The sequence below is a fragment of the Propithecus coquereli genome, unplaced genomic scaffold (assembly GCF_000956105.1).
Source record: "Propithecus coquereli isolate 6110/MARCELLA unplaced genomic scaffold, Pcoq_1.0 Scaffold206, whole genome shotgun sequence".
Classification (NCBI taxonomy): Eukaryota; Metazoa; Chordata; class Mammalia; order Primates; family Indriidae; genus Propithecus; species Propithecus coquereli.
Window position 1 is genome coordinate 1,482,714 of NW_012145634.1, and position 14,672 is coordinate 1,497,385.

The 14,672-nt window shown below is 58.1% G+C and overlaps 1 protein-coding gene across 3 annotated transcripts in view; it reads left to right on the forward strand.

Moving 5' to 3' along the window:
* AP1B1 (adaptor-related protein complex 1, beta 1 subunit) overlaps nucleotides 1–14,112 on the forward strand; it is a 48,741-nt gene extending 34,629 nt beyond the window's left edge. The window contains exons 12-23 of one of the 3 annotated variants that reach the window (XM_012644150.1): nucleotides 772–870; nucleotides 1,423–1,682; nucleotides 2,292–2,493; nucleotides 4,012–4,155; nucleotides 8,538–8,683; nucleotides 10,406–10,535; nucleotides 10,801–10,885; nucleotides 11,259–11,345; nucleotides 11,442–11,596; nucleotides 11,706–11,781; nucleotides 12,210–12,218; nucleotides 13,098–14,112. In XM_012644150.1, the coding sequence (XP_012499604.1) occupies nucleotides 772–870; nucleotides 1,423–1,682; nucleotides 2,292–2,493; nucleotides 4,012–4,155; nucleotides 8,538–8,683; nucleotides 10,406–10,535; nucleotides 10,801–10,885; nucleotides 11,259–11,345; nucleotides 11,442–11,596; nucleotides 11,706–11,781; nucleotides 12,210–12,218; nucleotides 13,098–13,357 (1,653 nt within the window). In that variant the 3' untranslated portion in view covers nucleotides 13,358–14,112. The remainder of the gene's footprint in view (nucleotides 1–771; nucleotides 871–1,422; nucleotides 1,683–2,291; nucleotides 2,494–4,011; nucleotides 4,156–8,537; nucleotides 8,684–10,405; nucleotides 10,536–10,800; nucleotides 10,886–11,258; nucleotides 11,346–11,441; nucleotides 11,597–11,705; nucleotides 11,782–12,209; nucleotides 12,219–13,097) is intronic. The other 2 variants (XM_012644151.1, XM_012644152.1) reach the window with 2 other exon arrangements.
* Nucleotides 14,113–14,672: the final 560 nt, after the last annotated feature.

A 14,672-nucleotide genomic window follows, 5' to 3' on the forward strand; every position in this document is an offset into this window, starting at 1 on the left:
GCAAAAAATTGTTTTTATGTGGATGTTTTTTCAGTGAGCAAGCACTTCTTAAGGGCCTACTACGCACCAGGCACTAGACTGAGCAGTAACTAGTGAGACAGCAGTGAGCAAGGCAGACATAGTCCCTGCCCACGGGGAGCCACTGCCACAGCACAGCCAGCAGCTGGGGGTGCCGATGAGGATGGTGGAGGAGGCTGCAGAAGTATGGGGGGCTAAGTAGGAGGTCGGCACAAGAGCTGAGGGTGAGGAAGTGTTGGCCAGGCTGAGGGCGGAGGAGGCGTGTCCAGGTGAACAGGGGGGCCTGCGGAAGGCCAGGCAGGGGTGGTTCCCCCCATCTGGTAGAAGTATAGCTCCTAGATGGTAAGCTGGCTCCGTGGGCCATGCTGGCTTGGCCCCCAGGGCCTTGATGGCATTGTCACTCGTCAACAGATGGTCCCTTTAAGAAGCAGGAACATGGGAGCTCCTCATGGTGCTATGGGACTTAGAGCTCTGACAGGTTTCTAGGACCCTAGCGCTGGGCAGCAGCCCCCAGCCTGCCTGGGTTTGGTCCTTCCTGCGTAAGTAACGCCAAGGGCTGGGCCGCCCAGCAGCACCAACACCCACTGCTGGCTTTATCGTGTGTGCCATGGCCAACCCCAAACCTAGAAGAGCTATTCTTGGCTTCGAGGGAGTTTGAACACCCTTTTCCTCTTCAAGCCCTCATTTGGTTTCCCACTATCCCCATGTGAAGCCAACACTCTTCCTCCTCGGCACCTGTCTGTCTCCCTGCAGGTCCAGCTGCAGCTGCTGACAGCCATCGTGAAACTCTTTCTGAAGAAGCCAACTGAGACCCAGGAGCTTGTGCAGCAGGTCCTCAGTTTGGCCACTCAGGTGGGTGCTTGAGCCTCTCCGCTGTGCCTGGCACAGCCCTCACTCCAGTAGGGGGAGCTTTGGTCCAAGGATCCAGACATGGAAGCCAGTCCCAACCCTAAGACTGGCATCTTTGGGGGTTTGGCCCCAGAGTAACTGAAGTTCCCTGCCTTCAGGGAGTTCGGAGTCACACAAATAAAAATGGAGTGGGGTTAGTGGTAAAGTTTAGACAAACTAGGTGAGAGAGGAGGAGGGAGGTTTGTGGGAACCAGAGGGTTTGCATGAACAGGGAGGGTGGGCCATTGAGGGTGGTCAGGAATGGAGACAGGAGCGGGCGTGGCCTGCCTGAGCAAGCCTAGGGTAGAACACCATGGGAAATGAGCCCCGGTACTGGGACATGTCCATTTAAGTGGTCTAGGGACAGGCTTATGGAGTGAGCATTGCTGTCATCAGCCAGCCTTATGACCACACCTAGGTGATGGGGCTGTGGGAGGGTCTCCTCTCTTCGTCTTCACCCGGTTGTTCTGCTCCAAGTTTCGTGTGTTTCTCATCACTGCCCCACCCCACCTCCAGGACTCAGATAACCCAGACCTGCGGGATCGTGGCTACATCTACTGGCGCCTGCTCTCCACAGACCCAGTGGCAGCCAAGGAGGTGGTGTTGGCTGAGAAGCCACTCATCTCGGAAGAGACGGACCTCATCGAGCCCACGCTGCTAGACGAGCTCATCTGCTACATTGGAACACTGGCCTCTGTCTACCATAAGCCACCCAGCGCCTTTGTGGAGGGGGGCCGGGGCGTTGTGCACAAGAGCCTGCCACCCCGCACTGCCTCGTGAGTGAAATTGGCCTGGGCCTGAGTCTCTGCCCCTGCTTCCCGCTCAGGCCTGGTGTGATGTCCCCTGGCAAGGTCTGAGTCTAAGGGAAACTATGATTCTAGCAACGTTTTATCAAATGCTTACCGCACACAAGATGTTCCCTAGGTGACTTCATTTGATCCTTACAGCAGCTCTGAGAGAAAATGTCCCCATTTGACAGATGGGGACAATAGGCATGGAGAGTTGGAGTGACTGTTCCATGATCCCACAGCTAGCAGGGCTGGGGCTCAGGCTCGCTTCTGTCTCATTTCAGAGCCCCATTCTTGCCTCGTCCTCTGCCACTCCCAGGTGGCTGGTTTGGCCTGGTGGCATAATCCCCTGGGGACTGGCATCCAGTTTTCTCTTAGCATGGGCCCTTTTCCGTCACTCATCCCTGTGGAGCCTAAACGATGGATCAGACATGGGAATGGAGAGGGAGTGGGGTCGTGTAGATGGCCCCCTCTGGGACTATGAAGAGACCCAGTGCTGGCCTGGGGGAGGATCCTGGAGCCTGAGGTCGCTCTGACCGCTCTGAGACATCCTGACATCCCCACCCTACTGACCCTTTCCCCTCCGTGTCCTGGCAGGAGTGAGAGCACAGAGAGCCCTGAGACAGCCCCTGCCGGAGCGCCCCCTGGCGAGCAGCCAGATGTCATCCCCGCCCAGGGTGACCTGCTGGGTGACCTTCTCAACCTGGACCTCGGTCCCCCGGTGAGCGGTCCGCCCCTGGCCACCACGTCAGTGCAGATGGGAGCTGTGGACCTTCTTGGCGGTGGCCTTGACAGCTTGGTATGTCCTGGGCCCCTTCTGGGCGATGTTGGTAATGATCTTCAAAGGAGCCATCACTGAATGCCCCCTTTGTGCCAGACACCAGCCAAGTGCCACAGGTACACTATGTTGAGTCCTTACCATCTGCCCTCAAAGGTGGTTTTGAAGCTGCCTACTTATAGATGACAAACTGAGGCTTAGAGAGATCAGACAACCTTCCCTGCAAGACAGCACAGCTACTGAGTGGCACAGACAAGATTCAACCCCCTTGTTGGATCTTTGAGTGCCAGGAGACCTGGGGCAGTGGAGGGCCAATCCCAGCCCTTTCCTCTGATTCCGGCTCCACAGTCGTCTTTGCCTGGCGAGGCTAGATGTTCTGGCCTTGAGGAACCAGACCTGTGTCCACTTACCTGCATGCTGCACCAGTCGGGGACAGCAGCCCAGCCAGGCCTATCTGAGAAAGGTCCATGGAGGGTCAGGGACAGAACTTACCTCCTGCCCTGCAGAGAGGGGAGTGGTGAGACTGGCCTGGGTACTGCCCTGGGGCTTCGTCCGGTAGCTGGTAGGGCCAGGTGGAAGGGGCAGCTGGTCCCCAAAGTTCTAGCATGGGGGCAGGAGACGGGCGATCAGTGCCACTAGGGCAAGCATAGGAAGAGTCGTGGTAGTCACGCAGGATGTGAGGGTGGTGCGGTGAAACCGGGGGGTGGGACGGGTAGTGCCTTTCACAGAGACGGGGGTCTGGGCTTCTCGCAGGCTGAGGCACAGCCTTATACCAGACTTTGTGCGGGTGGAGCAGCGGTTGACTAATCATTTCCCTTTCCCTTTCTCTCTCTTGTCTCTCTCTGTGCCTTCTTTCCTGGCTTTCTCTCTGCATGTTGCTGCCTGTTCTCTTCACCCTGCCTGCTTCTGCTTGGAGATGGGGGATGAGCCTGAAGGGGTACGGTTCAACCCCGTGTCGCCAAACCTTCTTGTGCCTGCCCCTCCCAAGATCACTGGCCCAGCGTCCCGTGAGGCAGATGAAGTCAAAGCAGTCCCTCCCTGCTGAGCCCCGGCCCTTGGTCCAGTGTCTTGGCAGCCTCTGCTTTGACCACCTGGCATCCAGCTGCCCCTGGTCCCCCATATCCATGAATTCCTCGCCTTGTCCTCAGCACTCCATGACACGTTGCCTTGTCATCCTGAGGATTGCTGGCCCTCTTCAGTCCCCAAGGGCCCTCCCTGACATTCTGGATGGAAAGTTCTCATCTGCTAGCACGTCCCCACCTAGCAGCATGTCTTAGGTCCCCATTTTATCCACAGGCTGAATGTTAGTTCAGGAGTATCCCTAGCCCTTTCCCAGAGGTCACTCCCTAAGGCTCAAGGTTTGCAGTACACAGGAGGGCTCAGCCTGCCTTCCCCTCACCTCACTATCTCCTTTCTACAACTCACAGTTGATGTGGAGGCTGTCCCACCCCTGTCCCCCACTGTTTTCTGAAGAGCCAGGTGGCTCTGCTCATCCCGGGCCTCTGATGCCTGCCTCTGACCCTTTCCCTTCCTTTCCAGATTGGGGGCCCCAACTTTGCGGCACCCCCAGCAGCAGCAGTACCAGCCAGCCTAGGAGCACCCATCGGCAGTGGCCTGAGTGACCTCTTTGACCTGACCAGCGGTGTGGGCACCCTGTCAGGATCATATGTGGCCCCCAAAGCAGTAAGTTGCTCGCCTTCTCTCTTGGCGGAGCAGAGAGGCTATAGACTGATGGGTGGGCTCCCGTGCTGTGGAACTGGCTCAGGCCAACGCTGATGAGGGAAGCTGGGGCCACGGGAGCACCGAGGAGGAAGGGCCGAGACAGGCTTGGCAGGGGGCCCAGGAAGGCTTCCCTGAGTAGGGGTCTCGGGCCTGCAGAACATGTCAGGAGAGGGAAGGCCAAAGGAATGGCCTGTGGCAGGGCCTGGAGGGGCCAGAGAGCCCTGCTCTGTCAGGGAATCGGCAGAGGGCCCGTCCAGTGGAGCAGTGGTTTTTAGTCTGTCAGATCCAGCACCCCTTAGTTAGAACAGACATTTTACAATATCCCTCTCCTCTCCTTAAGTGGTGTTGGTGATTGTGTAACCTGCCTACACATTTAATTTCAAAAATAATCAGATGCTTAGCCAGACATGGTGGAGTGTGCCTGTAGTCCCAGCTACTCAGGAGGCTGAGGCAGGAGGATCACTTGAGCCTGGGATTTGGGGGTTGCAGTGAGCTATGATCATGCCGCTGTACTCCAGCCTGAATAACAGAGACCTCGTCTCAAAAAATAAAAAATATTTTTAAAAGTGAAATGCTTTTATTGCATAAAGGAGACATAAAAGAAAGAGAATACAAGAATATGTTTAAATGTCATAAATGCTTGGGCACACCCACCTGCCCACCCCAGAAGACATGATGAAGTTGCCAGATGTTTGCAGCAGGGCAGAGTCACCGTGACTGTGACAGCTGCAGGCGGTGTTAGTAGCTTGGGCACCATGCATGGTGTGGCTGGTGGTGCCGTTACTCTGAAGTGGTGACTGCTCCCAGTAAAGCTCTGAACAAGACAAACAGGATTCCCTTGATTTTCATGATAGTTGTACTCCAGGAAATGTCAGGACATATTGAAACCATGCAGAAAATACTCGAAGGATGCAGGACAGTTGCTCATTGTGGGGACTGTTGTCCCCGTGGCAGAAAGTCCAGCATCCCTGACTCTGGCCTATTAAGCATGGCACCCCCACATTGTACCACCTGAAGATGCCCCACAGATGCCCACGGTGCTACCTAGGGCGGTAGCACCCCCGAGACTCCTGGCTAGACTAGAGCTTAGTGAGGGAGGAAGCTGGCGAGGTTGGCAGGGCCAGGCTGAGCGTTTGCTCTTGATCCTGGCACAGAGGGACCCGTTGGAAGGTTTTAAGCAGAGGGATGAAACAGTCTGATTTGCACTTGAGAGAGACGGCTCTGGCTGCAGGGAGGGTGGAGGGAGGATTCTGTGACAGGGGTGGATGGGCGCTGCTGTGTCCTGGGCAAGGACCTGAGAGCTCCCTGGGAGGGAGGAACAGCAGGATGTAGAGGTGGGGATGGGGGAGCAATGGGGCCAGAGGAGATGCTGGGATGGGGGCTCAGGAGGGGATGGGGCTGAGGGGAGGAGAGCTGATTTTAGGCCTGGCACGAGGGAGAGCTCAGTGTGGGCTGCATCATCAGCATCAAGGACACTGCCAGAGGGGATACACCTGGCCTGATCCCTTCACAAAACTTGGGTAGGAAGCCGTGTCTGCCAGAGCCCCTGTCTCTTCTCAGGTTCCCTGCCCAGAGCAGGACACAACTGGGCGTCAGGAGCATGGTAACATCTCTCGTGACTAGGGAGCCGTGAGCCAGTACCTGGCTTTCCCTGCAGTGTGCCAGCTGCACCTACAGTGGTAGTGGCTCCCCGCCCACAGCAGACAGCAACTCTGCTACTAGCAGCTGCGCACATTCGTGCAGGGACACACAGCATTCCACGGCCACCATCCCGCTGGATCCACACAGCGCCCTTGTGCTGCTCTTGTTCCCATTTTGCAGTTGAGAAATCTGAGTGCTTTTGCCTAAGGTCACGTAGCTGGTAAGTGACAGCAGCTGGAATTGAATTCAGGGCTTTGGCACCAAAGTCCCTGCTGCCAACTCCTGTGTGATTGTGGCCCCAAAGTGTTTGAGAACCACCTGTGCACCTGCCTTCATGTGGTGGAGTGTCAGAATGAGCAGGACCACAGAGACTACAGGACACTCGATACGATGCACAGCATGCTCACCTAATGAGTCACTGCACGGATTGGCTACACCAGGGCATGAGGCTGACCCATACCTGTTAAAAGCCCAATGCCACAGACTTCAGGCAGGACTGAGCGACACCAGAACAGCAGAGACTCCCACAGCACCGTGCCCTCTCCAGGCACCGCAGAGCTATCAGGAATGTAAGGCCTGTAGCTGGCCCTTGGCAAGCTGGCCCTCTGCTTGCATGTTCGTTTTAACAGATGTTCTCACTGCTTTGTCTTAGGAGGGCCTGTGAGTGTCCTGAGAGTGAGTACTGGAAAGGAGAGGCGAGGAGCTCGCCACGTCAGGAGTAATCAGGGCAGGCTGCCTAGAGGAGGAGTCCTTGCAACGTGGGCAGGACTTTCCTCACTACTTTACTCACCAGGGGATTCTAGGATGCAGGTGTGCTCTCCCTTCAGAAGCAATAGGTATTTCTCCAGAAATTGAGCTGTAAGATAGAACAGAAAAAAAGGAAAAAATAAGCAGTAGGTAGGTCATCTGTATTTTCCTAACAGCACTGTGACTACCTAGAATTATCTGTCATTCTCCAACCCTCCTGGTCAAGGGGACAAGGCTCTCTGTGTACAAGAACTTTGAGTTCCTCAAGCATTTGGGTCAATGGGTAGTGACAGTTTACTGGTCCACTAGTAAATATTGAGGATTAGTTCTGTTAGGACCTGTGCTAAACTCCACAAACCCATGGTGACCAAGCGCAGTGAAGTTCCCATCCTCAGCCACAGGTGACTGAGAGGGCTGGGCGAAAGGAGGCCTGATGAGGGGTGGGGTTCGGGAGGTGTTTGTGAGGGAGCTGCGCCTAAGTCCAGGTTCAGCAGCCCTCTGCGTGCTTTCTACACGCCAGCTCCCAGCTGAGAACTAAAGCTGGGCGATTTACGCCCTCTCAGATGCATCCAGGGGATACGAAGGGTGCTCGGGGGTAGCCAAGCAGGGTGGGGCGGGGGTGGGGAAGTGCTTTCCGAGCAGAGGGAACAGTGATGTGAGGTCCCAGGGGTGGGGGCAGGGACAGGCTGGGTCTGGGGAGGGGTAGGCACCAGGCTGTGGAACCAGGGCCAGTGGAGGCCACTGCAGGATTGGAAGGGGTTTCTCAGGGTGCCATGATCAGATTGCACAAGTCATTTCACAAGATGATTTCAGCTGCTGTGGGAGGAGGGGAGAGGAAATGGGGCGGTCACTTGGGCAGCTGCTGTCATACCTGGGGAAGTCTGGTGGCCTCTCAGACACCAGTGGTGCCTATGGAGATGGAGAGAAGTGGAGGCCCTGGGGGCAGGTGTAGGAGGTGGCCTTGACGTGGCGGGACTTGGGCTGCCTGACTACGGCGTGCTGGCAGGGTGGGGCGAGGGCTGGTGCCTGATGGCTCCGCGGTTCCTGACACTGACAACTTGAGAGACGGTGGGACCTTCATTGACAGCAGGTGCACTTAGGGAAGCTGTCAGGTGGGACCTGAGCCTTTTGACCTCGAGGGGCCTATGAGCTGTCCAAGCAGGAACCACAGCCTGAGAGTTGTTTGCGTGTCCACGGGATGACGCTGGCGGATGTCCTTGGTGGGCAGGGCTGTAACTCGTGCTGTTTGCCGAGCAAACACTCCCTGAACACCAGCTGCACGCAGGCTCCAAGCCAAGGATGTGAAGACAGAGAGGCAGAGCCCTTCCTTCGGAGAACTCACTGGGCACCGGGGAGACAGACGCTTGGTGACCTGCCTTACATTCACACCCAACTCACTGGGGTGCAAATTTGGGGAAGGAGCCTGGGGCAGGCTTCCTGGAGGAGGTGGCTCTTGAGCTGAGACTCGAAGGACAAGGGCAGCCAAGCAGCAGAGGGCCTGCCAGCCGCGGGGTCCTCTCAGGTACTGTCCTTGGTCAGACCAGTTTCTACAATTAAAGGCCAGCCCTGCCTCCTGCAAGGGAGGAACAGGCTGTGACAGCCAGGAAGTTCTCGGGCTCTGGCCCGGGCCCAGGATGCCGTCGGGCACTCGGATCTGTCCTTGGCCCGTCACCTTAGCCTTACTTCCTGAGTGTTTCCTTCATCAACCTCTGAAGTGTCACATCAGCCATTGAGAGCACCAAGCGCCTCCCTATCCCTGCTGCTCCAAGAAGCAGCCACACTGCAGCGGTGGCCCTAAGTGGGCCACGGGATTGTTCTCCTGTCCTGATATATATCCCAGTTACCCTGGTGGTAAAGGCAGGTGTGAAGTATCTGGGAGGACCCTTCGGTGGGCTGTTGAGTTAGGGTTGGGAGAAGAGGCACACACCTGCCCTCCCCCTACCCTCTTCCCGCAGGTCTGGCTCCCAGCCATGAAGGCCAAGGGGCTGGAGATCTCGGGCACCTTCACCCGCCAGGTGGGCTCCATCTCCATGGACCTGCAGCTGACCAACAAGGCCCTGCAAGTCATGACTGACTTTGCCATCCAGTTCAACCGCAACAGGTGAGCTGCCTCAGCTCAGCGTGCCGAGAGTCTGTGCTGGTGACTGCAGGTGGGGGCCAAGAGCTGGGGGCTGTTCTCACCACCCCTCAGGCCCAAACCCCAAAGCAGTGGTTTTTCCCCCTAGTGACCCTTTACGGGGACTCCAAAGGACCAGGCAGAGTGGGGAGAGCATCTCTCCTTATTTTTGCCTCCACTGTCCAAAGGAGTGTTTTACGAATGGAAACCCCCGACTCTAGCCTCGGAGCCTGCCTCTCGCAAGCACCCCACATATCAGAAGGGGCCCGTCCCACAGCAGTGGGAGCTTGGGGCCTCCTCTCCTGGGCCCAGGTTGCTCCCATCTTAGGGACCAGCTCTAAGAAGGCTGGTGGGAAGTGGGCCTGCCTGCCAGCCTCCCCCGTGTGGCAAAGGATCAGACCAACATGGGGCCTCTGGGAGTGGTGGCTGCTCCTGGCTGTTACCTCCACCAGGTCCCCTACACTGGTGTCAGTGGGGAAGGTCGCCTGTCCTGCGCCAGCAGGGCTCTCTGGGGAAGCCTAGCAGCCCTCCTGATGATTCTTCTTCCTGAGTGCTCTAGTGATGAGCAAACTGAGCCTCTAAGAAGTTGACTGAAGGGGCTGCTTCCTCAGGGGGACCCTGTAGGCCTTATCTGACCAGGAGGCTAGGGTCAGCTCTGCCACTTACCCTCCGATGACCCTAGAGGCCACAGAAGTGCTCCAGGTTCTTAGGGGTGGTCCCAGTTATTGCTCAGTTGTGCTTGGTAGATGACACCTGTGCTCAGAGAGGGCAAGTGCTTCGCCCAAGGTCACACAGCAGGCAGCAAAGGAGCTCCCAGGAAAGCCTGGAGCACTGAGCCACCTAGCAGGCCTGGGGTTCCCTGCATGGCCTCCTGCTGCGTCCCAGGCAGGCCTGATTGGCCTCATGGGCAGAGCACAGGCTGGGATCAGGCAGCTTAACCTGTGATTCTCAGTGCCACTCACTCTATAGGGCCTCAGACTCTGTGTCCTCACCTGGAAGGTGGAATAATGTAAAGGTGCCCCTTTTTTATGAGATAGAAAGTTGTGTGATATCAAACACCCAGCCTGGGCATCCTGAGCACTCAGCACATAGCCCCAGCCCATACTCAGTGACTTACCTTCCGAGAGCCTGCGGCTGGGTGCCTCTTGCTGATGGAGAGCTTCCTAACCTGCCAACGTGCTGCCTTACAGAGAAGCGGGCCTTTCCTGAATTTCTCCGTGGCCATCGTGTGACCTGAGTTCTGGCCCAGACAGTAAAACCCAACATGTCACTTGGGTCAGATCCCTCTTGTAGGGATCTGTATATTGGCAGCAGAGACCTAGGCAGTCCCAGAGCTTTCAAGTTAAAAGCAGCTTATGGGCCAGGCCCCTGGTATTAGACAGAGCTCCTTCAGGGCAGGGCAGGGTAAGGCCCTGCTTACCTGGGCCTCCCCAGCGTCTGAGCAGAGATGGGCTTTGGGCCTGCAGCCAGGCTGGGCAGAGCAGCCAGCCCAGGGCTCTTTGCTCCTGTCCACACGGCCATTGAGGGGTGGAGGCAGGGAGTTGGGAGCCTGTCTGTCCGTCCTAGGCCTGGAGCTTTCTTGGGTAGGCTGGCTTGGTGGAAAGGCTCCTTGCCAACAGCTGCCCCAGCTCCGGAGCCCGAGGAGCCCACCCATCCTGCCTCAGCACCTGCCCCCCCGCCATCCCCGCGGGGCTTGTCTCTTCCCAGCTTTGGCCTGGCCCCTGCTGCCCCACTCCAGGTCCACGCGCCGCTCAGCCCCAACCAAACTGTGGAGATCTCCCTGCCTCTCAACACGGTGGGCTCGGTCATGAAGATGGAGCCTCTGAACAACCTCCAGGTGTGTTCCAGACAGGGCCGAGCACCCGGTCCTTACCCACCCCCAGCCCCAGGGGAGGGGTGGGCTAGAGTGGCCCAGGGCTACTGGCTAGGAGTCTGTGGAGTCCTGCTCTTGGCTACAAATGTGTCAGGGGAGGTCCAGGTCAGAGGGGCGACAGGGCGTGGTTACCAGGGAGGGTCGTGTGAGATCAGGGATGCCCTTCTTGGGGCCTCAGAGGTGGTGTCAGCACAAGACTCCCAGGGACTGACCGGGCCCCCATGCCTAGGTGGCCGTGAAGAACAACATCGACGTCTTCTACTTCAGCACCTTGTACCCACTGCACATCCTCTTTGTGGAGGACGGGAAGATGGGTGAGTCATGAGGAAGCCCCTTGGGTGCCTGGAGTGGGGCTGTGGCTGGGGAACTTCGATGAGGGCCTTGGTCCGCGTCATCTCTCACTCGCCACAGAGCCCTGTGCAGCAGGCTGTGACTAACGAGCAGGCTGTCCAGGGCCTGAGGAGGAGGAAGCCATGTGTGAGGGCGGGAAGGAGAGATCTGAGGCCCAGGGTCATTTGGGAACAGCACTGGTGGCCTCCTTTACAGAGCTGAGGGTTTGCGCAGGGAGGCAGGAGGCGCTGCGGAGGAGCTAGTGCCTGTTCTCAGACCCGTTTCCTGCCGAGTGCTGTTGAGGGCCACAGGTTTGTCAGGTCCCATCTCTCTCCCGACCCCTCTCTCGCCTTGCAGACCGGCAAATGTTCCTGGCCACGTGGAAAGATATTCCCAATGAGAATGAAGCCCAGTTCCAGATCAGAGACTGCCCCCTTAATGCAGGTGAGGACGCCTGAGCCCCTAAGGCCATGCCACCCCTCAAATGTACCCAGGGCCCCCATCACTGATGGGCTTTCCACTGGCCGTCTGGCCCCACAGAGGCTGTGAGCAGCAAGCTGCAGAGCAGCAACATCTTCACCATCGCCAAGAGGAACGTGGAGGGCCAGGACATGCTCTACCAGTCCCTGAAACTGACCAACGGCATCTGGGTGCTGGCGGAGCTGCGGATCCAGCCAGGCAACCCCAGCTTCACGGTGAGAGCCCCGCACCTGCCTCCCAGGCCAGGGGGTGACTCTGGTGGGGAACATTGTGCCAAGGGTCCCTTCAAGACTGGCGTGAATGAGAATCACTTCTGTCCCCTAGAGGGACCTTTCTAGAAAGCTTCGAACTCAACCCCATCAAGTTACCCAGATAAGACACCAAACTGGGTCTCAGAAAAGTGAGTTGGACTAGAAGGTTCTATAATATTGGGCCCTATGAAGTGGCACAGTTGGCTGGGCCCCTGACCAGGAAATGGCACTGCTGGGCATAGACCCTGGCCCTGCTCCAGAGCGAGTGCTTGAGTGCTTGGCCTCCTGCCAGCCCGGCCTTTGAGTCAGACCTGTCAGGAGGTGACGTCCGTGGGCACGTGGTCATCCTGGAGGCCCGAGCTGCTGCTCCAGCCCTGGAGAGCCCCATGCTTTGCTTCTCCCTGCACCCGAGTCTCTGGCAGGCATGGCCCTCCAGACATTGCCTCTCCTGGGCCCCGCCGCAGCGTGGGCACCGTGGTTGGTGGGGGGCTGCGGCGGTGGCTTCGGTGGTGGTAATTTCTGTCTCCTGTGTTTGGGTGCTGCATGTCCACCTTCCCTGCTGGTGCCCGTGGTGCAGGACTTGGAGGTTAGCAGATTGCTTTTCTCTTCCTCTTTCCCCCTGCGCCCTCCCCAGCCGTGTCTTGCACTCCCTGTCTCACGGCCTGGCCCCCAGGCACCCCAGGTCTCCTGTCTGCACTTTGTCTCTTGCCTTCGCCTCACCCGCTGCTCCCAATGCCAGGCAGACTCACGTACAGGCTGCCAATGCCACAGCATTTTAGACCAGGTGGCCCTGATCGAGGCGCTGATGCCCCAACTCACACACATCCACAGTGCACAGAGCCCTTCCAGGCAGACCTGGGGGACCCCGTGGGGCCACTGCTGCAGACTTCCAGAACTCCATTTCCCCCTTCTTAACTGCACCCTTCAGAACCAGCGATTTTGGGTGGACAGGGTGGGTGGCTTCTCTCTCCACTGCCTGTGTTCTCAAGCTCAGACCTCAGAGCGGAGGCAGAGTCTTTAATGTACCTGCTTCCTACGCGGGAAACCGGGAGCAACCCCAGCACCCCTCACCAGCTCTCCCAGCCCTCTGTGCCCCTCAGGATTTCCTGTCAGGCTTCGGTCTTGAGGACCGGGACCTCCGAGGGCTATAGGGGGCCCGGTAGGCCTGCAGGGCGAGGCCAGGTACTCCCCAGCAGCCTCTGGCTCGTGACTCATGCTGCTTGCCAGTGGGGCTCTGGTGGCTGTGCTGACAGCAGGTGTGTGGGCTGCAAGTATATTTGGTCCACCCCCTCTGCTGTACCTCACATCTGCCCCAGCCTCAGCTGCCACCCGGCCACGTGTGCACACCACCCTCTTCCATCTGGTTCCCACTCTGTTTTCCCTCCCCTCCCCTCCCCTCTCCTCCTCTCCAGAGAGGAGCCCCAGGGATAAGCGCTCTCTTCCCCAACCCCTCTCTCCCCTGCAGCTGTCCTTGAAGTGTCGAGCGCCAGAGGTGTCCCAGCACGTGTACCAGGCCTACGAGACCATCCTCAAGAACTGAGGCTCCAGCCAGTGCCCGCCCCGGCCTCCTGCCAGCCCCATCAAGGAGCCCCCTGGGGGGTGGCAGCACCTCCTTCTCCTCATGGAAGGGCCAGGCGGGGCTCCTGGCCACCCAGGGGGCCCCCTGGTTCTGACTGCAGCACCCACCTGGGTCCTCAGGGCAGGCTGGCACCCCTCCCGGGGTGAAATCTCAGTGCACTCCGGTGTTCCGGGACGCCCCTCTTCCATTGCTGCTGACATGTGGGGTCAGGTGAGGAGGGGACCAAAGGAAACAGAGCCAGAGCGGCGGCAGAAACCAGTCAGGGAGGCCCAGGGTTCTCCTTCCCCTTTTTCCTGTGCCTGAAGGATGAGTGTGGAGCTCGTTCCTCAGGCTCCCAGCCCCACAGCCCCTGCCCCTTAGTCTCTCTCGGGTTGGTGTTAGAGGCCCCCCACTGCTACCTCGAGTGGGGTAGGTCCTGTCAGCCGGGCCTGGATGTGCAGGGAGGGTCCCTTGGTACCAGCAGAGCTGCTGCCAGAGGGGCAGGGCTGAGCTGGGAGGAGCCCAGGGCCTGCACCACCCACCCTGCGTCCACTGGGCTGGTGCCCTGCAGCTGTGCCAGTCAGGCCATGGCCCCTGAGCACCGCCCTGTGTGGTCTAGACCAGGCAGAAGCTCCTGGAGCCTGTCGCAGGCCCCTGCTCCCACTTCTGCCTGAGGACGGTCACTGCCTATCATACATTCCTTGGTGTCACCCCAGCGAGCCCTGGGCTCCTGGAGCAGAGACAGGGCCGGGGATGGGGCCGTGGGCGAGTGGGTGTGCTTCCTCTTTGGGGTTTCTTTGGGGCTTCTCATTAGTATCTGCTGCCCTCTTCCTGGCCTCCCAAGTTTCAGTTGTGTCTGACAGAGCATTAGGTTTTCCTGTTACTGCTGTTTAATAATAAAGAAAGATTCTGCTTTTGGCAATCACGGACACTTTTTTCCCCCTCCACCAAATGTCAGAATTGAAAACTGTCTCCAGGTGGTTGGGGACAGTTTTCTCACTCCTGCAGTAATTATATCTAATATATATACATAGAAAATATATATTGTATGTTTACTCTTATTTTCAGAAAGAGAAAGTGAATAAAAATGATGACATCAAGTGTGTCCCTGGCCAGTGTGTCAGGTCTCGAGGCTCTTCTGGGTGGGGGTCCTGGGCTGCAGGGACCCCAGGGTCAAGGGCTTGAGCTCTGTGCCTGGCTATGGCCCCTCCCCTGGCACTCTGAGGACAATACTTCCCCTCTATCCTCTCCTTGGAAAACTGACTTCTGGGGCCTGGTGTCCCTGGCACTCTCCCGCCATCAATCCTGACTCCCAGCTGACACTGTCTTGGCTTTTGATGCTGGCCGGAGGGCTGGTGTTCCCCATTTGGTTTGGCCCAGCTCCCAGGAGGCTCCTGGGAGAGGAGGGAGATGCTCCGATGGGAGAGGGGGTGGGCGTGATGTGGCCATCCACCATTGAGGACACCCCGTGTGGCCCCAGTC